This window comes from Suncus etruscus, chromosome 4 (assembly GCF_024139225.1).
Source record: "Suncus etruscus isolate mSunEtr1 chromosome 4, mSunEtr1.pri.cur, whole genome shotgun sequence".
Lineage (NCBI taxonomy): Eukaryota > Metazoa > Chordata > Mammalia > Eulipotyphla > Soricidae > Suncus > Suncus etruscus.
This window is the reverse complement of record NC_064851.1, coordinates 14,395,695-14,417,231: the sequence shown is the minus strand read 5'-3', so window position 1 is coordinate 14,417,231 and position 21,537 is coordinate 14,395,695. Positions and strand designations below refer to the sequence as shown.

Below are 21,537 nucleotides of genomic sequence, written 5' to 3'. Positions count from 1 at the left end.
CCGCTCTTCCCCCCGCCGGGCCGCGCGATTGGCCGCCCCGCACCCGAGGGCCCCCGATTGGCTCGCCTCCCTCCCTCCCCGGCTCTCCATCCCTGCTCCTGCACCGGTCTTCATCTCCCAGCAGAAGGCGCAGCCATGAACCCGTTATTTGGGCCCAACCTCTTCCTCCTCCAGCAGGAGCAGCAGGGCCTCCCCGGGCCGCTGGGGGACCCGCTGGGCAGTGACCACTTGGCCGGGGGAGGGGACGGGCTCCCGGCCGGGCTGGGCGCGTCGGGCCCCGCTGCCTACTCGCCCCCCGCCGCCATGGCTCTCCGCAACGACCTGGGCTCCAACATCAACGTGCTCAAGACCCTGAACCTGCGGTTCCGCTGCTTCCTGGCCAAGGTGCACGAACTGGAGCGCCGCAACCGGCTGCTGGAGAAGCAGCTGCAGCAGGCCCTGGAGGAAGGCAAGCAGGGCCGGAGGAGCCTGGGCCGGCGCGACCAGGCGGTGCAGACGGGCTTCATCAGCCCCATCCGGCCCCTGGGGCTGCCCCTGGGCCCAGCGCGCCCGGCCGGCGTGTGCACCCCGTCGGCTCGAGTGCTGGGCTCGCCCGCGCGCTCGCCCGCCGGGGCCCTGACACCCTCCGCCGCCTGCCCCTCGCCCTCCACCACCTCCGCCTCCACCTCCACCGCCTACTCGGCCTCGGCCCGGTTCATGCCTGGCACCATCTGGTCCTTCTCGCACGCCCGCCGCGTCGGGCCCGGCCTGGAGCCCACGCTGGTGCAAGGGCCCGGCCTGTCCTGGGTGCACCCCGACGGGGTGGGCGTCCAGATAGACACCATCACCCCGGAGATCCGAGCCCTCTACAACGTGCTGGCCAAAGTCAAGCGCGAAAGGGACGAGTACAAGAGGAGGTTGGTTGGTTGGTTGGTTGGTTGGTTGGTTGGTTGGTTGGTTGGTTGGTTGCTTGCTTGCTTGCTTGCTTGCTTGCTTGCTTGGTGGGGAGCAGCCAGAAGATGGTGGTGGTGGTTGGGGGACCAGAAACAGAATGGGGGTGGTGGGACAACCCCACCCCGCTGCACGGTCTGGTTTGGGAAACTTAACCGGGCTGGTAGGGTTCAAGAAGATGAGGGAAGGGGGTGAAATAAGAATGGGGTTTCCAGTTCTTACTGGAGGAGGAGGAGGAGGAGCTTGGAAAGGGATGGGATAGGAAAGCGGAAGACCAGAGTCCCCCCCAGAGAATGGAGAAGTGGCAACTCAAGTCAGGGTAGGGCAAGACAGTGACCCTGTTTATGCTGTCTAGGCCCAGCTGGGCTCTGGGGGGGAACCCTGTGTACACTGAGGGGCTCTGTCCTCACCCTATGTTGTATTGTAACCAATATGAGGGAGCCACAGTCAGGACCAAGGAGGGAGCGAGCTTCTGGGGCTGAGGGATGTTATGGGGGGGGGGTAAGCACCCCCATCTGCCCCTGCCCAGCTTCCCCTTGGCTGTGTTGTTGGGACTGGGGCAGGCAGTCTGATCTGGTCCTTTGGTATAAAGACTCCAAGTGGGAGGGAGGGGGTCTCTGGGTATTGCTTGGAATAGGTTCCCCCCCAAACTGAAGACCCTCTTGTTTGTGGATCTGGGAGGGCCTGGTACAATGGACGCTGGGAGAATGTCTGGGTGTGGGGTTGAAGGCTGAAGGCGGGGCGCAGGGAACTGAGTAAGAAGCAGCTGGGAAGGAGGACACACCCTGGGCATATGAGGGCAGCAGACAGCCAGACACCCCCGGGACGAATGTGACCAACCAGCTGACTGCTTGCCAACGGCCCCTTGGGAGTTCATGGACATTTTTAACAGGCAGGATTTTGTGGACCCCCGCGAAGGTGGCCTGAGAAGGGGCAGGTGACAGGCTTTGAACTGGGAACCCCCGGTTCAGCAGCAGAGACAGCTATCCTGCCCCCTTGTGGACAGACCCGGGATAGACGCTTGCAGACATTGCCCCACCCCCTACCCCTCTTGAGGTGACTGACAGCAACTTGGGGTTCAGCGGTGGGTTTTATGGATATTGACTCTTTTGGAAATTGCCTCGACTTGAGGTGGAGGAAAGGGGTCTGGGCCCTCAGGGTAGCGGTCACCCCAAGTCTGCAGGGTCAGAGGTCCGCTCCAGTCCACTTGCTGCACCCACCGTTGGCTCTGCACAGCCCCTGTGGGTGATCCTTGATGGGTCTGGAAGACTTCCACGACCAAAGGAACAACTGCCGTTTTCAGAGATTTTTTTTTTAACCCTCTTCCTTTTTTAACTGAAAGCGCTTGTCTGCCCTTGGTCCAGCTGTCTGGGGCAACAGAAGGATGAGCTCATGGCTCTGCGGCAGATGCCCTGCAAAGGCCGCTCCTGTGCCTGGATGAGCCTCGCTCTGTGCCCCCTCAACCCCACCCCTCCTTAGCTTCTCTTTTTAACAACTCTTCAACTCCTCTCTATAGTCGGGAGAAAGCCTGGGTCTCGCTGTAGTCCTGGAGGGGAGGCAGCTGAGACCAAAGCCTCCTGTTTTCCAGTGCCCCTGCCTGGAGCAATTTTGGATGGGGGGGGCCCCTCTTTAACCTGGCCTCCTCTGTGATAGGAGGAGACCCCCCTCTCTATCACACACACACACACACACACACACACACACACACACACACACACACTTCCTTATTTCTCTCATGGATGCAATTTATTTGGAAGTGAGGTGTTTGCTGTAGAACGCTGTTGCCCCTCAACTCTCCCGTTTTATTTTCTTTCCTTTTTAAAAAATTTTTATTATTCCTATTCCCAGCTTTCTGCACAGGGGTTGTACTTGGTGCTTAAGGGACCACTCTGAGGTCCACCTGACAAATGCGTCAGTTCCTGTTTTCTCCAAATCAACTCCTTCATCTTAAGGGAAATTTTTTTTTTCCTGGTTTTGATTTTTAGGCCAACCCCATGGTGCTCAGGGCTCTGCACGCAGGGATCCTGGCAGGGCTGTGGGGGTGGGGGAAACATCTAGGGTGCTGCAGGGTCGAATCCAAGTCAGCCTTTTGCAAGGCAAGCACCTACCTGCTGTACTATGTCTTTTTGGGTTTTAAAGGGAGCTTGGAATGCTGGATTGCAGTAAAAAGCAAAATGAATCTCTTTGGGAAACTGGGGTGTGAGTCTGAGCAAAACACCTGCCTCACATGTATGAGACGTGGGTTCCATCTGGGACTCCCCCCCCCCCCAATAAAAAAAGACTAATAGATGTCAAGAGAGAGCAAATAGGAGACTAGGCAAACGTGGGTAGTCATCTCCCCAGTCACTCTGTGGGTCCCTGTCGTGGACTTTAATCCTTCTCTGACCTCCTTGGGGTTCTGATGAACAGGCTGCCTCCCCTCCAGAGCCCTCTCCTTCCAGAGATGGTGTCCTTGTCCTCTGGGGACACGTGAGCCCCCGCTTGCACTCCCGAGAGGACACAGTGCCAGCAGGGACAGGAGGGCCCCGCAGCCCACAGCCCGCAGCCCACAGCCGAGTTATTATTAGGAATTGGTGCAGTGCGGATGCGGGAGCTGGGAGGGATCACAGGGAACATGAGCTCAGGCCAGCCGGCACGGGGGAGGGATGGGCCAAGAGAGGCCCCAAGCCCTGCCTTTCTGTGTTTGGGGGTTTTGCCTGTTCCCTTGGGCTTCAGAATGGAGCAGGCACCTGCTAGTTCCATGCATAAGGCCAGGGGTGCTGTAGGTCAGGCCATCCATGGAGGGACCCCCAAGTCCCAGCTCTGTTCTCCCTCCCTCCCTGCTATGGTGAGGTCTAAGAACTGTGCCTCTAGCCTCAAGACAAACGCGGTGTCTTCCACTTCCCTGTCCTGTCTACTCTGGGTTGCGGGGACTCTGATCCCAGACCACCTGCTGTATTTATTTATTTTTGGTTTTTGGGTCACACCCGGTGGTGTTCCGAGTTACTCCTGGCTCTGTGCTCATAAGCGACTACTAGCTGGCATGGGTGACCATATGGGATGCCGGGATTCAAACTACCGTCCGTCCTGAATCTGCTTCGTGCACGGCAAACGCCCTACCGCTATGCTATCTCTCTGTCCTTCACCTGCTATCTTCTTTCCTTTATTTTTGTATTTTTTTGTTTTGTTTGTTTTTGAGCCACACCCAGCAGTGCTCAGGGGTTACTTCTGGCTCTGTGCTTAGAAATCACCCCTGGGGGGCCGGGCAGTGGCGCTGGAGGTAAGGTGCCTGCCTTGCCTGCGCTAGCCTAGGACGGACCGCGGTTCGATCCCCCGGTGTCCCATATGGTCCCCCAAGAAGCCAGGAGCAACTTCTGAGCGCATAGCCAGGAGTAACCCCTGAGCGTCACCGGGTGTGGCCCAAAAACCAAAAAAAAAAAAAAAAAAAAAAAAAAGAAATCACCCCTGGCAGGTTCAGGGACCATATGGGATACCAGGGTCTGTCCCGGTTGGCCATGTGCAAGGTAAACGCCTTACCACTGGAACACTTGCTTTCTATAACTGTAAGGCCTCAAACCAGTTCTTTGGGCTCCAGATGGACTGTTTCTGGGGTTCATCTCAGAAAACAAGGGGGTCTCCTGAGCACCCCACAAAGCCCTGACCAACTCTATCTCCACTGACATGGCCTGTGCCCTTCAGCAGCTTTCCCAGGCTTAAGTGGAAGTGGTTCCCAGGAGACAGGTCTCCCGGAAAAGCCCCCCCTAAGCCCCGGAGAGAGGGCATCAGGCTAGAGGAGTTCAATGGTGCTGGCAGAGTAGGAGCTAGGATCTGTGTTCTCAAGGTGGGCGCCCGGCAGGCGGTCTGTGATGTTGGGGGCTGGTCAGGAGCAGGCTGGGTAGGGGCTGGCATGGGTTGGGCTCTACAGGGCCTGGGATCCCTTGATAGCTCTTAAATATAGTCCCAGTGCGTGGCTGGAGGTGCCAGGGAGGCAGCTGGTGGGTTTGAGCCGTGCCAGGAAGTGGGGCGCCACCCAGCAGCTGCAACTGGCCGCCTGTTGGGAACCAGACATTCCTGGCTACAGTTTACCCAGGCAGCCCAGGAACCAGAGCCAGTGGGGCCCAGGGCACTGCGGGGGCCGTGTGGCCTGGACACCCACATCCCCTTGCATGTCCGCAGGTGGGAAGAAGAGTACACGGTGCGAACGCAGCTTCAGGAGCGCGTGGCAGAGCTCCAGGAGGTAAGTTGCCCCACCCGCCTCTCCGCCCTGTGTCGCTCGCTCCTGGCCCTGGATGTGCCTCTGACACCGGGCTTCTGTCCCCTGCGCAGGAGGCCCAGGAGGCTGACGCCTGCCAAGAGGAGCTGGCCATGAAGGTGGAGCAGTTGAAAGCTGAGCTCGTGGTCTTCAAGGGGCTCATGAGCAATGTGAGTACAGTACAGTATGCACAGACACAGAAATACATATGCATACACACACCCTTCACTGGGGACTTGGCTTCCTCCACCTCCTGCCATCCACCTGTCCAGCCATCTAACTGTCTATCCATCCTTCCATCTATCTACCCACCCACCCACCTACCCACCTGACCATCTAACCCATCCAGGGCTGAAGAAATAGCACAGTGGGTAGGGCATTTGTTTTGTGCTCAGTCAACCCAGGTTTGATCTCTGGCATCCCATATGGTCCCCCAAACATTGCCAGGAGTGATCCCTGACTACCACCAGATGTGGCCCCAAAACCAAATTATTCATCTGTCCACTCATCCATTCATTCGTTCATTCATTCATCAATCCATCCATCAACTGACCTGTCCATCCATCTGCCCATTTACTCACCCACCTACCTACCCACCCATTCATCCATCTATTCATCTGTCCATCTATATATCCATCTTTCAACCCACCTCTCCCATCTGTCTATTCATCCAACCATCTATACATTCTTCTAGCCTTCCATTTGTCCGTCCATCCATCCATCTATCCATCCATCCATCCATCCACCCATCCACCCATCCATCCATCAATCCGTCTGTCCATCTGTCCATCCAAGTACCATGAGTTCAACTATCTAAAACCAGGTCTGGCAAACCTTAGCGGCTTGAACTTCTTGATTTCAGATTCTCCGCCCACCCTTATTTCTAGTGGCTCTCCCACCCCCAAACCCTGCTCGAATTTCAGAGAAAAAAAAAAAAAAACAAGTGCGGGCCTCATGTCCCTCAGCCAAGGGAGCTGCCTTGTCTTCACATAGGTCCCGGCCCAGTGGCTGCTGTGGTTGAGGTCACTGGGCTGGAGGGAGAGGGCCAAGCAGAGGGTGTAGACCTGGTTCCCCTGGGCTCATCTGGTGTCCCAGGAGGAGTGGAAGTGACCCTCCCCAGGAGAGAAGATGGGAATGAGGGACCCTTGAGGCCACCTGAGGGGATGGAGGATGCCAGCTGGGTGCTGCCTCACAGCCCTGTGTTTGCTTAGAACCTGTCGGAGCTGGACACGAAGATCCAGGAGAAGGCCATGAAGGTGGACATGGACATCTGTCGCCGCATCGACATCACGGCCAAGCTGTGCGACGTGGCCCAGCAGCGCAACTGTGAGGACATGATCAAGATGTTCCAGGTGAGGCCCATGTGGCCCCTTCTCCGCCTGAGCCCCGGGGAGGCCTGGTTCCGTTCCTTCTCCCTGGCCTGCCTCGGGGACCTTCCCTTGGCCCCGGGGTGCTCCATGGGTCGCTGGGGGACAAGGCTGGGCTCTGCAGAGCGCTGGCCGCTCTGACACCATCTCCCCTCCTCTCTCTCCTCTCTTCCTCCACCTCCTGCTTTCTCCATCCAAGAAGCTGGTCAGTTTTGCTTACATGCAGCTTATTCATGTCCCGGCTCGTGTTTCTCGGTCCCCTTCTTTTTGCCTCTGGTCACCAGCCTAACTGACCTGCTGGACCTCTTCCCCTCTCCCCTAACCTTGCCCTATTTCTTTCTCCCCTTCTTCCTTTGGTTTCCCCCTCAGGGCCACTGACTCAGGTTCTCTTCCTCAGCCTCTTCAGCTCACAGGCGTGCTTTGGGGCCCTACTCCCCACTTCACCCCCACCTAACTGCCTCTCCTCCCACTTCCTTTTCCTCTCCATCTCATCTCTTCTCTTCTTCTCCCTTTGCAGCCCAGGCTCCCGTCCCCCTCCGTGTCTGTCTGTCTGTCTGCCCTCCCAGCCAACCCCGCTCCACTCCCCCTCTAATCCCCCTCACTCCGTGACTCAGGTTTCTTTCCCCGTATGGTAACTGTTTTCTCTTGGCTGGTCCCCCATGCTTATACCCCGCGCCCTCTCCTCACGCACCCGGCCTCGTCTCTGTAGTCTCTGCCCTTGTCTCCCCTGAAGGTCCCGTCCATGGGGGGGCGGAAGCGGGAACGCAAGGCAGCCGTGGAAGAGAACCCCTCGGGGGCGGAGAGTGCCGGGCCCGGGCCCCCCGAGGGGGAGGACGAGAGTGCGGCCCTGAGCATCAACGAGGAGATGCAGCGCATGCTGAACCAGCTGTGAGTGTTGGGGTCCCCCCCCACAGCCCCAATCCCTGAGGCCGGAGCCCCCCTCACTGCCCTGACCCCGGGGCTCCCTGTCTCTAGGCGAGAGTATGATTTTGAGGACGACTGTGACAGCCTGACATGGGAGGAGACGGAGGAGACGCTGCTACTCTGGGAGGATTTTTCGGGCTATGCCCTGGCGGCGGCCGAGGCCCAGGGCGAGGTAACGGCCCGGCCTGAAGGCTCCTCCACTCGCCCCGCTCATCCTGGCCTGACCTCGCTGCCACCTCCCTGTCCCCCCTCACCTGCTGTGTCCGCTTGCTCACCCCCCTCTCCTGTTTCCCCACACATCCCTCATTGCCCCCCCCATCTCTCCCTCCTCAGTCCTGTTGGGGTGACACCTGCATGTGAGCAAAACCCCCAACCTCCGCTTCCAGTCTTTCTCTCTCCCCTCCAGCAGCAGGAAGACAGCCTGGAACAGGTGATCCAGGACACTGAGTCCCTGTTCAAGTCCCGAGAGAAGGAGTATCAGGAAACCATCGACCAAATTGAGGTGCGACCTGGCCTGGCTGTATCAGCCCCTGCACCCCTGATGGAGGCTGTCCTGGGAGGCCTGGGGATGGTGGTCGGCTGGAAAGAGATAGCACAGTGGGTAGGGCATTTACCTTGCACTCAGCAAACCCAGGTTTGATTCCTAGCATCTTCCCATATGGTCCCCTGACCTGCTGGGAGTGATTCCAGAGTGCAGAGCCAGGAAGGCCTGAGGGAGGCCCGAGAGATAGGACAGTATGAAGAGCACAGCCTGGTTCCATCCCCAGTACCTCATGGGATCCTTGAAGCACTGCCAGGAAAGAACCCTGAGCACCGCTGGAAATGGCCCCCAAGCAACAGTGACCAGAAATGAAGTCTGAGTGGGCAGCCCTTCTCACAGGGCTGTGTTTTCTATCTTGTTGGGGGTACTGTTATTAATGGTGGTGGTGGTCTTGAATCCTATCTGAGGTGCTCAGGAGTAGGTTCCAGCAGTGCTGGGGTAGGCAGGGGCATGGTTGAACCCAGTGTGACCCCAATACTTGGCCTGCCCAGCTCTCTCCGGCTTGTTTTGAAACTGCAGCAAAATGACTGTAGGGCAGGCAGTGTGGTCCAGTGAGCATCAGATGTCTTTCTTTCTTTCTTTTTTTTTTTTGGCTGTCTGCTCAGAAATAGCTCCTGGCAGGCACGGGGGACTATATGGGACACCAGGATTCGAACCAACCACCTTTGGTCCTGGATCGGCTGCTTGCAGGCAAACACAGCTGTGCTATCTCTACGGGCCCAGATGTCTTTCTTTTTAATGAGTTGAGTGGGGATGAAACACCCAGCAGTGCTCAGGGCTTTCTCCTGGCTCTGTGCTCAGAGATCACTCCTGATGGTAGTGCTCAGGGATGCCCAGGATATGGTACTGGGACCGAACTCAGTCAGGTTGGTGGTGTCAAGGCAAATGCTCATCCTACTGTGGCTCTAGGTCTGGCCTTACTATAGATGCAAACATACAAGCGTGCGTGCCCCGGGGGTGTGGCTAACCCGCTTGCAGGCCCCAAGTTTCCCTCAAAAACCAGAAAGTGGAACATGCAGAGATATCAAGAGGACGACAGCTGGTGGTCTTTTCTTCAGTGGGGGTGGGTCATACCTATCAGATATTCAGGAATCATCTGGCAGTGCTCTGGAGACCTTTCAAGATGCCAGTGACCAACCCCGTGTTAGCTGTTGTGCAAGCTAAATTCCCTCCCAGCTGCACTATCTCTCTAGCCAATCCTCCAGCCTACTCTTTCTTTCTTTTTTTTTTTTTTTTTTGGTTTTTGGGCCACACCCAGCGGTGCTCAGGGGTTACTCCTGGCTGTCTGCTCAGAAATAGCTCCTGGCAGGCACGGGGGACCATATGGGACACCGGGATTCGAACCAACCACCTTTGGTCCTGGATCGGCTGCTTGCAAGGCAAACGCCGCTGTGCTATCTCTCCGGGCCCCAGCCTACTCTTTCTTTGTGACCCTCAGGGGTTATTCCTGGCTTTACACTCAGAAATCACTCTTGGCAGTCTTGGGATGTTGGGACCGGAACCACCCTTTGTATGCAAGGCAAATGCTCTCTCCTGCCCCCAGCCTACTCTTATTGTTTGGAGCCACATCTGGTGGCTCTCTTGTTCTCTCTCTCTCTCTCTCTCTCTCTCTCTCTCTCTCTCTCTCTCTCTCCTCTCTCTCTCTCTCTCTCTCTCTCTCTTTCTTTTTCTCTTTCTTTCTCTCTCTCTCTCCTCTCTCCTCTCTCTCCTCTCTCTCTCTCTCTCTCTCTCTCTCTCTCTCTCTCTCTCTCTCTCTCTCTCTGTCTCTGTCTCTTATTTTTGGGAGGTTTGGGTCACCCCCGGTGGCACTCAGGGACCCAGGTCCTGTCTCTGTCTCTCTGTCTCTGTCTGTCTCTGTCTCTGTCTCTCTCTCCCTCCCTCACGGTGGCGCTCAGGAGTTACTCCTGGCTCAGAACTCAGAATTTGCTCCTAGCAGGCTCCAGGGGACATATGGATGATAGAACCCAGGTCAGTTCCAGATTGGCTGTGTGCAAGGCAAATGCCCTACCACTGTGCTATCACTCTGGCCCCACCCCGCCTGTCTCTTGTTTTTTTTTTTGGTTTTTGGGCCACACCCGGTGACGCTCAGGGGTTACTCCTGGCTATGCGCACAGAAGTCGCTCCTGGCCTGGGGGACCATATGGGATGCCGGGGGATCGAACCGCTGTCCATCCAAGTCTAACGCAGGCAAGGCAGGCACCTTATCTCTAGCGCCACCGCCCAGCCCCCCCCCCCCCTCCTGAGGTTGGGACTCCTAAGCAGTCCTCAGAAGGGTCACTGCCAGTGTTTTGTTGTTGTTGTTGTTTGGGCCACACCTGGCAGTGCTCAGGAATTACTCCTGGCAGGCTCCTAGCACCATATGGGATTCTGAGGTTCAGACCTGGGTCAGCCATGTGCAAGGCAAAAGCCCTATCTACTGTGCTATCTCTCCAACCCCATTTCTTGGGGGGGAGTCATACCTGGTGGCACTAGGGTTTTTTGACCAGCTCTAGTGAGCTGTGGGGTCCTGGGTTGGGTATGTGCAAGGGAAGTGCCCTCCCAGTGTAAGGTCGCTTTGGCCCCCTCCGTCTGCTTTGGCTTCCTGCTGGATGCAAACATAAGAGGGTGCGTGCCCCGGTGGTGTGGCTAACCCGCTTGCAGGCCCCAAGTTTTCCTCAAAAACCAGAAAGTGGAACATGCAGAGATATCAAGAGGACGACAGCTGGTGGTCTTTTCTTCAGTGGGGGTGCTGGATCCTTGATGCTTGTGTGTCAGGGGTGGGCCCTGGGGCCTGAATGAGCCAGGCCTGTGCTGCAGACCTTTGAGCCTGCCCTGGCCTGAAGCTTGGCTTTTGGAATGATCTGTATGCTTCATTTCCTCCTACTTGTCCTGCTGAGTGAGGGTGTGTGTCCAGAACCCAGCCCCCCACTTGGCTCTCATGAAGCAGAGACTGCAAGGTGTAGGGTGCTATCTGTCTGCATGAGAGCGGGGTGCAACCCACTTTTCCCAAACAGCACCTGCAAGCACCCCCTTCTTCTTCTCCTATACCCCTCCCTGCTCCCATGCAGCCCCAGTTCAAACCCAAGGCTGTGTCTAGCCTGGCTCAGGGCCTCCCACTGCCCAGGCAGCTGTCCTGTCCCCTGAGTCTTGGTGCTTTGCCTTCTCTTTTGTCAGGTCTGGTGACCCCTTTCCTTCTCTTCTTGTCCCCCTCTCTCTGTCCTCTGGATTATTCACGCCTCCTTCTCTCCCTTTCTCTTTGCTCTCAGGCAAACAAATCACCTCCAGAAGGGCTGTATTCTGCCTCCCCTTGTTGCCAGGTTTCTTGTCCCCAGACAAAGGGTGGCAATGGCCTCAGCCCAGGTCTTTGACACTTTCCTGCTCCTCTGCTAGATCTCCAGGCCTGGGGCCAGTGTGGGGCTCTGGGGGAAAGGGATTTTCCTTTCCTTCCAGCCCCAGCATTTCTCACCCAGGCCCTTTCTGAATAGGGGCTCTTCTGGCTGGAAAGAGCAAAGTGGGTGGGGGTGGGTGAGGCCTGGCTTTTCATGCAGCTGAGCTGGCCATCCACATAGTATCTCCCAACCTCTGCCAGGAATGATCCCTGCATGCAGTCAGGATTAAATCCTGAGCACTGCCAGGTGTGGTCCAATCGATTCCTCAGGGCCAGCACCTCCTTTAGCAGACCTGCAGCAGGGTAACATGAGGATTAAGAAAACAAGAAGGAAAAAAAAAAAAAAAGAAAACAAGAAGGGGGCCCGGAGAGATAGCACAGCGGCATTTGCCTTGCAGGCAGCCGATCCAGGACCAAAGGTGGTTGGTTCGAATCCCGGTGTCCCATATGGTCCCCCGTGCCTGCCAGGAGCTATTTCTGAGCAGACAGACAGGAGTAACCCCTGAGCACCGCTAGGTGTGACAGGAGTAACCCCTGAGCACCCCCGGTGTGACCCAAAAACTAAAAAAAAAAAAAAAAAAAGAAAACAAGATGGGGGCCGAAGTGGTGGTGCAAAAGGTAAGGCATCTGCCTTGCCTGCACTAGCCTAGGATGGACCGCGGTTCGATCCCCCGGCATCCCATATGGTCCCCCAAGCCAGGAGCGATTTCTGAGTGCATAGCCAGGAGTAACCCCTGAGCGTCACCGGGTATGGCCCAAAAGCCAAAATCCAAAAAAAAAGGAAAACAAGACGGGGCTGGAGCGGTGGCACAGGCCATAAAGCGTCTGCCTTGTACACTCTAGCCTAGGATGGACCGGGGTTTGATCCCCTGGTGTCCCAAGCCAGGAGCGATTTCTGAGTGCATAGCCAGGAATAACCCCTGAGTATCACCGGGTATAGCCAAACAAAACAAAAAAATGGGACTAGAGAGATAGCATGGAGGTAGGGCATTTGCCTTGCATGCAGAACGACCGTGGTTCAAATCCCGGCATCCGAGCCTGCCAGGAGCGATTTCTGAGCGCAGAGCCAGGAGTAAACCCTGAGTGCTGCCGGTTGTGACCCAAAAACCAAAACCAAAAACAAACGAAAGAAAAGAAAACAAGACAGGTGGGCTGGAGCGGTGGCACAAGTGGTAGGGCTTTGCATGCGCTAACCTAGGACCAACTGCGGTTCCATCCTTGGTGTCTTTATATAACCAACTGTGATTCTATCCCTGGCATCCCATATGGTCCCCCAAGCCAGGGACGATTTCTGAGGCAGAGCCAGGAGTAACCCTTGATCATCACTGGGTATGCCCCCCAAAAAATAATAAAAGAAAAAACAAGACAGGGACAGGAGCGATAGCACAGCAGGTAGGCTATTTGCTTTGCATGTGTCCAACCCAGATTCTGTCCATGGCATCTCTCATGGTACCCGAGCCTGCCAAGAGTAGTCTGAGTGCAGAGCCAGGAGTAACCTTTGAGCACCGCTGTGTGTGACCCCAAAACAAAACAAAACAAATAAAGTCTGAGAAAAGCATGACCATCAGAGGGTTCTCAGCCTTGTGGAATTAGAACCCTTGATTGTCCTTCTTGTACAGTATTCATTGTTTAGAGCCAGTAAACACAGGAAGAGGACTTGCAAACAGCTGACAGACATTTCTGCTACTGGGCTGGGCTTTTACATATCAAAGGGGCTTGTGAAGTCTCATGCAAAAGGCTCTGGATTGTCGTCTGCACGGGGAGGCAGATAAAAGTGAATATAGGGCATTCCCTAAGGGTGCCAGCTGTTCTGGTAATTAGGGATTAAGGGCCCCTAAATCATCATTTGGGTTCCTCTCCTCCTACTAGGATCTTTCTAGCTAAACATTTTTTTTTCCCTAAATATTTGTATGTTTATCCAGCATCCTCCAAACCCAGTACATTAAGTTGAGATAAAACAGTAGGTGGGGGCCCGGAGAGATAGCACAGCGGCATTTGCCTTGCAAGCAGCCGATCCAGGACCAAAGGTGGTTGGTTCGACTCCCGGTGTCCCATATGGTCCCCCGTGCCTGCCAGGAGCTATTTCTGAGCAGACAGCCAGGAGTAACCCCTGAGCACCTCTGGGTGTGGCCCAAAAAACAAAAAAAAACAAAACAAACAAACAAAAAAAAAACAGTAGGTGGGGGGCCGGAGAGATAGCATGGAGGTAGTACCTTTGCCTTGCATGCAGAAGGACAGTGGTTCTAATCCCGGCATCCCGTATGGTCCTCCGAGCCTGCCAGGAGCAATTTCTGAGTGTAGAGCCAGGAGTAAACCCTGAGCGCTGCTGGGTGTGACCTAAAACCAAACAAACAAAAAACAGTAGGTGGGGCCTAAGTGGTAGTATGGTAAGGGGTAGGGTACTTGTTATAAATGACCGAGGTTTGATCCCAGCATCCCATATTGTTCCCCGAGCCCACCAGGTGTGACCCCTCAGTGCAGAGACAGGAATAAGCTCTGAGCACCACAGGTGTGGCGCAAATACTGACCTCCCAAAATAAAACAAAAGTGGGTCCAGTGGGATACTCTGGTAGCAGTGAGTGTGACCTGGGGGTCTCTTGGGCCAGCTCCAAGGGGGAGATCACTGACGGACATGGGGGGAGAGTCAGGGAGCAGTGGTGGGGTCATCCCACTGATGGGTGAGCAGAGCACTTCCTGTGGAGGCATTGAGCTCCGGCAGAGTAGGGCACCGCAGGCTCCCCAGAATCTCTGGGATCAACCCTGCTGCCGAGCCATGACTGACTCTGAGCACTGAATTCCCACCTGAGTGTGGGGACAGGCCTGGTGCAGTGTGGTCAGGAACAATGAACACTGAGCTTGAGGCACGGCCAGAGCTCAGAGTGGGGGGACAGCCTGAGGTAGGGGCCCCACGAGGAGGCCCAGTCCTCACCCTGCCCCTGCGCCACGTGAGGAAGCCAGGGGAACTGAGAGTCCATTGGGTTTGGCTTTAGGTCTGAGTTCTTCTCCGCCATGTTGTTCTGGGACGCCCTGGCAGGTAGTGTCCTCCCCCTCAAGTCCTTCCCTCTTTCACTCACCCAACCACTCTGTCCTGTGTCCATTTAGCTGGAACTTGCCACCGCCAAGAATGACATGAACCGGCATCTGCACGAGTACATGGAGATGTGTAGCATGAAGCGGGGCCTGGATGTGCAGATGGAGACATGTCGTCGGCTCATCACACAGTCTGGGGACCGGTGAGCACAGGGAGGGGAGGCCAAACTGGGGAGGGGAGGAGCGGGGGCTGTGGGAGAGGTGAGCTGGGAGGGAGTGCAGGGGTGTGTGATGGAGAGGCAGGAGCCCACTGGCAGTGACTCTCATCTGATGCCATCAGCCCTGGTTAGTCCCCATTCCCCAGGGGCCAAGGGAGATCCCTAAAGCTCTTTGGGGAGCTGAGGCAGCACCCTGCCTCCAGAAGCAATCCCTGCCTCCAGCTCGGGATTTGGGGTGCGGCCCCCAAGTGACCACCCATTTCTTTCTAGAAAGTCTCCTGCTTTCCCTGCGGTCCCACCAGCTGACCCGCCGCCTCCGGGGGAGGCTGAGGACTCCGATCGAGACGTCTCATCTGACAGCTCCATGAGATAGGGGGTGTCTGGGGTCCCCGCAGCACCAGGATTAGGGTGCTCCCCCCACCCCGGGCTTCTTCCCTCCCACCAGGGATCTGGGGTATTGCCGAGGTGTGGTCTTCCCTTCCTGGGCCCTACTGCCTTCAGGCACTGGGTGGGGGTTTTGCCCCATCTTGCACCCCAGTGCTGCCAGAGCCAGTGTAAGGCAGGCAGTGGGATCATCTGATTCCCAACTGGTGCTACCTGGGCCCGGGCGCTGGTGGGAAGTGATCGGGCCACGTGGCAGGGCCCTTCCCTTGTTAAGGGTGGGAGTGCCACTTACCAAAGGGGCCCCAGGGTAGGTCCTGGTGAGCCAGGGCTGAGACTGGGGCCATTCGAGGTGGATTGACAAAGCAAAGCTACCTGATGTGTGTGCGTGTCTGCACACGCGTATGCACATGGCATGCGCGTGCATGAGCTCAGGGTCTTGATTTCACATGTCAGCTCACCCAGTGGGGCACAGGACCGGGGAAGGGCCTGGGAGGCTGTGCTGGGCTGATGGTGGAATCTGGAATAATAATGTAACTGTCAAGTACTCAGAATTGACCCTGTGTGTTCCTGTGTCACACTTCCCAGGGGCTGGAGGTGGCACAAGTGGGCAGATCACAGGATTACAGACGGGTGCCCCAAGTCAAGCCCCAGCACTACCCTCCAGTGTGGTGTCCTGGCAGGAGCGAGCCTAAGCAGAGTACACCCCCTGCAGCAACAAGTGTGGCTCCTAAAACCAGACCGATCCCCAGTACAGTACATGGTCCCTTGAGTACCGCCGAGAAGCCAGAGCACTAGTGTTCCCCCATCCCCAACTCAAAATGAGTCTCAAGAGATGTTCCTTGTCCAAATGAAAAGTGGGTGGGTCTTGGGGGCCAAACCCACGCACCTGGTGCAGCCCAAGGACCCACCCCAACTACCAGACCATGTGTTACATCACATCCTACTTCCCAGGTACCCAACATGACAGGAAGTAATACTTAACATGGCCCTTTGAGAAGATTCCCTGGGTTAGAGCACATGGGGAAATAGCACCATAAGTGGAACCCTCAGCATCCTTTGCGGCCTCTGAGCAATGATGGTGAGCCTTCAAGAGCCAAGCAGGGCCAGAAGGAAAATGTAAAAGGCTCCAGGCCACATAGGGGCAGGCATGCTCAAGGCCCAGCCAAGCACCCTGGGGCCCATTCCTTAGTGGGAGGGAGAGGTAGGGGGTGGCCAAGCATACAACATTCTTTGATGCAATCAAACTCGGGATGGCTCAATCCTGCAGAGGGCAGCCCAGGCCTTTCTGCATGAGCAGGACTCCTCCCCCCACAGAAAGCTCAAAATCTGGCGGGGTTCAGTGAACTTTATTGATGGTGCAGGACAAAGTGGGGCTCCCTCGGCCCCTCCCCCTTTTCCAGGGGATCTGGGATGGAAACCGGAGGTCAGGAGATTCTCAGTGTGTTGGATGAGTAGGGGGGAAGGATTCCCCAGCAGCTGAGGCCTCTCTCTTCCTCTTAGTGTGCTCACTGGGGGTGGTGGTCTTCGGGGGGGGGGGTGCTTACTCCTTGGAGGCCATGTGGACCATTAGGTCCACCACCCTGTTGCTGTAGCCAAACTCGTTGTCGTACCTAGGAGGGGAGCAACAGTTAGAGGGCGCCACCACCAGAGGGCCCCACCCTCCCCGCCTCCTTCCCCTGCATACCAGGAGACCAGCTTGACAAAGTGGTCATTGAGGGCAATGCCCGCCCCAGCGTCGAAGGTGGAGGAGTGGGTGTCGCTGTTGAAGTCGCAGGAGACGACCTGGTCCTCAGTGTAGCCCAGGATGCCCTTGAGGGGGCCCTCTGAGGCCTGTTTCACCACTTTCTTAATGTCGTCGTATTTGGCCTGGCAAAGCAGACAACACGTCACTCCCGCCCCAGACAGCCACCATCTTCCCCACTCCCAGACCTTTCTAGGACCCATCCAAGTCACGTACAGGCTTCTCCAGGCGGCAGGTCAGGTCCACGACAGACACGTTGGGTGTGGGGACGCGGAAGGCCATGCCGGTCAGTTTCCTGGGGACACAAGGGCAGGGTCAGTACATGGCTCCGTGGCTCCCCGGCTTCCCAAAGCAGAAAAAGCCAAAATGAACCAAAAAAGCCTCTCACCCATTCAGCTCTGGGATGACCTTGCCCACAGCTTTGGCAGCGCCGGTGGCGGCAGGGATGATGTTCTGGGCTGCCCCTCGGCCATCACGCCACAGCTTCCCTGATGGGCCATCCACTGTCTTCTGGGTGGCAGTGATGGCGTGGACGGTGGTCTGGAGACAGGGAAGAAGGAGTGAATGAAGGAAGGTCGTTCCTTGGTGAGCATCGCTATTGCTGCCACCTTCCATCTAGGACAATGACTAAGCATGCCAATTTACCCCAGCCCCCCACAAAAAAATCCTGGCCACAGCTCAGGGATGAAGAGAGAATGCAATCCTCTCCCTTCATCTTTTTTTTTTGTCACACCCGGCACTGCTCAGGGGTTATTCCTGGCTCCAGGCTCAGAAATTGCTCCTGGCAGCCATGGGGGACCATAGGGGACACCGGGATTCAAACCGATGACCTCCTGCGTGAAAGGCAAACGCCTTACACCTCCATGCTATCTCTCTGGCCCCTCTCCCTTCATCTCTTACCATGAGACCCTCCACGATGCCAAAGTTGTCATTGATGACCTTGGCCAGGGGCGCCAAGCAGTTGGTGGTGCAGGAGGCATTGCTGACGATCTTGAGGGAGTTGTCGTATTTATCGTGGTTCACGCCCATCACAAACATGGGTGCGTCCGCAGAAGGGGCAGAGATGATGACCCTCTTGGCACCCCCTTTCAGGTGAGCCTGCAGGGGAGGAACAAATAGGTCCAGGAGTGTCCCTCTACACAGACTCTACTTTCCCTCACCCCAAACCACTGTGACCTCCCCCAACCTTCCAGCTGCACCAAACCCCCAGGTTTTGCCAGCTGCCCTTCTAGATGACCGCCCAACTCACCCCAGCCTTCTCCATGGTGGTGAAGACCCCAGTGGACTCCACGACATACTCGGCACCAGCATCACCCCACTTGATGTTGGCAGGGTCTCGCCTACAAGAGACGGGTCCAAGCTTAGTGGGAGTGTACTGGAGGGGAGGTGATCACAAGCCACCTTCTAGAACTTTCTCCAATGCCCCTTCCTTCCTTCCTGCCACATCCTCCCTACTCACTCCTGGAAGACAGTGATGGGCTTCCCGTTGACGATCAGCTTCCCGTTCTCGGCCTTGACGGTGCCTTTGAACTTGCCATGGGTGGAATCATACTGGAACATGTAGACCTGGAAGGGCAAGTGAGAGGTCATGGGTTGCTCCCCCATCCGGCCCGTTCCCCGCCTCTTGCAAATTTGGAGAAGTAAGGGCACCCACTCACCATGTATTCGAGGTTAATGAAGGGGTCATTGATGGCCACAACCTCCACCTTGCCTGAGCTAATAGCAGCCCTGGTAACCAGGCGGCCAATACGGCCAAATCTGCAGGGAACAGGTGAAAGGAGTTGAGCTATTCTTCATGGCCTCTCAACAACCTGTGCCCCTACTCCACCATTGTAAAGCAAAGCTGATTTCTATCTCCTGGCTGCAGCAAGAGAACCCCGAATTGCTTGGGAGGTGACTGCACCCTAAGCATGGCCCACGAGAAATGCCATTTCTCCAAGATAAATGGCAGCGTGGGCACGGGGCACCTTCCTGGCACTCAGCATTCTTGAGCCCCGGCAGCTGTGCCCAGCAAGCATGCTGGCTCCTGTCTGGCCCCGCTTCAGACCACACCCTCTGGGAGCAGAGTCTTGTACACTCAGCATCACCAGGCTCAAAGGGCGAGAGTAAAGGTCGGGAATTGGGCAGCTGAGCAAGGGCAGCCCCCTGCCAGGAGGGAGGCGGGAACTGGCTCCCCAACCCCCCAGGGCCTTTCCAGTGCTTCTTCCCAAAATCAGGGGCTACAGGTGTGTTAGGGAGGTAAGGGGCGCGCAGCCAGGCCACCCCGTATAGAAAGGTCAGGTGCTATATTTAACCCCAGACTAGTAAGAGGGGGATCTGGTTTCTGGGAAACCTAGTGGCCAGAAGGGCAGGATTCCCAGCTTCCAGTCACCCAATCTGGCCAGTGACCTTTAGAGCTGGGGGGAACCCACTTAGGTAAAGGGGTGCTGCCCTAAGAGCCATTTTTGGGGGTGCAGATGGGTTCTGGAAATATCCACGAGGAGAAAGTGGGCCTCTATAACCCCCAGTAGGCCAGTTTCTAATTCTTCTTATCTACAAAGGATATGTGGGTGCAGATGGCGGGATGGGATGGACCCGGGGGTCGAATTTGGGGGGTAAGGGCGTGGGCAGAACGCTCCCAGCGGGGGAGAAATCCAGATTTCACCTGGTTGTCAGGCCAAGACCGCCCAGGGGCCGCACCCCAGGCCCTAGGCGGAAGCCGGTGGTGAGTCACCGGCACAAGCAGGAGGAAGATGAGGCGCTAGGGAGGTTTCCTAACGGAGCTTCATTCATTTCCTGCCCGCTTGCGACAGGGTAGGTAGGCCGCAAAGCGAACACCACCCGCCTGCCCAGGCCAGGCCCCCTGCCCCTGCCCCTGCCTGCCCTTGCCCTGGGAATCGCGCACCCCGAGGTTGTTGCTGGGGCGGAGAAAGGAGCCGGCGGGGGTGTGTGGGGCGCCTCCCCGACACGTGACCCCGGCAGGGCGCGAAAGAAGAGCAGGAGCAGGCCCGATCGGACGGGGGAAGGGAGAGGGAGGAGGGGTGGGGAGGACGGGGATGGCTCTCCAAAGCAAGCTGCGGGGGGTCTGTCTTTCCTTTCTTGCATCTGTGCGATGGAAGCTTCTCGGCCACCGGTGCCCACGGGGGGTGGAGCTATAGGAAGCTCCAAAAACTGGGGGTGTCATGGGGGGGGGTAATACCAAGGCAGGGCCTTGGGCTGCTGACCTTGAGATCTCCTTGATGGGGAGAAGGACACCCACCCCTCTGGCCTCCCCCCCATCTCTCCTAGATCCCCCCCAACAAGCCTTTGCAAAGAGCCACAACAGGTAGGGCCCGGCCTGCAGGAGCAAAAAAAGAGTTGGGGGTCACCCCCGGCTTGCTAAGACTCACCCGTTCACTCCGACCTTCACCATCGTGTTGTCTCCGGGGTGCGGCTGCAAAGAGGGAAAACATCACATCAGGCATGTGGGGTGTGCAGTGCTCCTTATTCCCTCCTCCCTTTCTCCCCCCCCCCCATCGCCAGGCCTCCATTCCCACCCAGCGGGCCTGCACGTCCAAGCCAGCCTGGGGACCCCGCAATGCGGCGATCGCCCGCTCCGAAGCCCCCCTCCCCAATCTAGGCCGGGCTTTTGCAATCCATCGCTCGCACCCGAGGCCTTTGTGCCAAGAAGGGCCTGTTGCATTTTCTTTTTTTCTTTCCTTTTTACCTGGCGCTGCAATCGAGGAGGCGGCTTCTGTCGAGCGGGGAGGAGCAGAAAGCGCCGGCGGAGGCTGCAGCCCCGATTTATAGACGCGGGGCGCGGCGGGGCGGGGCGGGATGACGCGGGTTCGATCCCCCGCCCAGGCCCCGGCCAAGGGCGCCCGGGGAGGCCTGAGCTACGTGCGGCCGTAAAGACGCGAGGAGCGCCGCACTCACTTTTTTCCCTCCTCCTCCTCCTCCCAGTTTTAGGGATCGCACGCCCCCAGAGTATGGGCCGGGAGGGAGAGGTGAGAGGGGGCTGAGAGGAACCCCCCCAGGGGTAAGATTTAGGGGCTGGAGGCTGGAGATCCGGCTCAGACCCGAGCACAGCCTTGGAGTTCCAAAGGGAAAGGGGTTGCCCAGGATGGGTGTGTAGGAGCCTGTTGGATTGGGGGTGTCTTGGCGCTGGGGTCCCACCCTGCACGTGGCCACCCTGGCCCACTCCCCATCCTCCACTTTTTTATTTTCTTTTCTCAAAAGGATGGAGAGGCGGGAAAGCTGAGAAACATCTCCAGGCTCCTTGGTAAGGACTTGGGGACCCAGAGTTAAAAACAATAAAAGAAGCCCAAGAGGGTGCAGGAGCCGCCATCCTCCCCATCCATCCATCCCCAGGCCTCCCGTTCTTTGTGGGCCTGGAAGGGAAGGGAAGGGAAGGAAACCGGACGGGGAGGTTTCCGTGCTGAAGGTCATTGTGTCCTGCAGCGCCTGAGAGAGATAACTGGGGCAGAGGAGCCAGCCCTGGACACAGCAGCTGTTCCCCCCCAAACCAGCAGGGCTGGGCACCCCAGGGGCAGACAAGGATCCCTCCTTGGGGACCGGGACCCCAGAGGCTGCCGGGCCTCCCCGAAGAGGGCTCCTGGGAAACCTGAGGCCTGGCGCCCGGGCTGCAAACAATGCCCCTTTCACCTCCTCCTGCCTAAGGCCTCACAGAGCTGGGCGCAGGCGGAAGGCCCTCCTCCTCCTTCTGGACTCCCAACCCGAGGCGCCTGGGCATGGGGGCGATGCTGGGCCAAGCTGGCAGCGGGTCTTAGCAAAGTGGGCAGTGCTGAGTTCCCAGGAGACCACGTCGGAAAGATGTGGATGGAGA

General features: G+C 57.2%; 2 protein-coding genes across 4 annotated transcripts; one reads left to right on the top strand and one right to left on the bottom strand.

Moving 5' to 3' along the window:
• The first annotated feature begins 129 nt into the window (after nucleotides 1–129).
• On the top strand, nucleotides 130–15,536 carry IFFO1 (intermediate filament family orphan 1). Of its 3 annotated transcripts, none has more exons than XM_049772028.1 (9): nucleotides 130–896; nucleotides 5,086–5,146; nucleotides 5,236–5,331; nucleotides 6,373–6,513; nucleotides 7,262–7,416; nucleotides 7,504–7,624; nucleotides 7,859–7,954; nucleotides 14,463–14,593; nucleotides 14,879–15,536. In XM_049772028.1, the coding sequence occupies exons 1-9, from the start codon at nucleotides 136–138 to the stop codon at nucleotides 14,979–14,981; spliced, it is 1,665 nt and encodes a 554-aa protein (XP_049627985.1). In that variant the 5' UTR covers nucleotides 130–135; the 3' UTR covers nucleotides 14,982–15,536. The 3 variants fall into 3 exon arrangements, with proteins under 3 accessions (XP_049627985.1, XP_049627987.1, XP_049627986.1); XM_049772030.1 differs by having other exon boundaries at nucleotides 7,238–7,416; XM_049772029.1 differs by lacking the exons at nucleotides 7,262–7,416; nucleotides 7,504–7,624.
• Nucleotides 15,537–16,323: 787 nt separating this feature from the next.
• Nucleotides 16,324–20,142, bottom strand: GAPDH (glyceraldehyde-3-phosphate dehydrogenase). Its single transcript, XM_049772075.1, has 9 exons — nucleotides 20,102–20,142; nucleotides 18,392–18,491; nucleotides 18,193–18,299; nucleotides 17,983–18,073; nucleotides 17,634–17,831; nucleotides 17,122–17,273; nucleotides 16,950–17,028; nucleotides 16,677–16,858; nucleotides 16,324–16,602 (listed from the first exon to the last, which is right to left on the bottom strand). Exons 1-9 carry the CDS (start codon nucleotides 20,122–20,124, stop codon nucleotides 16,533–16,535), a joined length of 1,002 nt encoding a protein of 333 aa, XP_049628032.1. The 5' UTR covers nucleotides 20,125–20,142; the 3' UTR covers nucleotides 16,324–16,532.
• Between the last annotated feature and the right edge of the window lie 1,395 nt (nucleotides 20,143–21,537).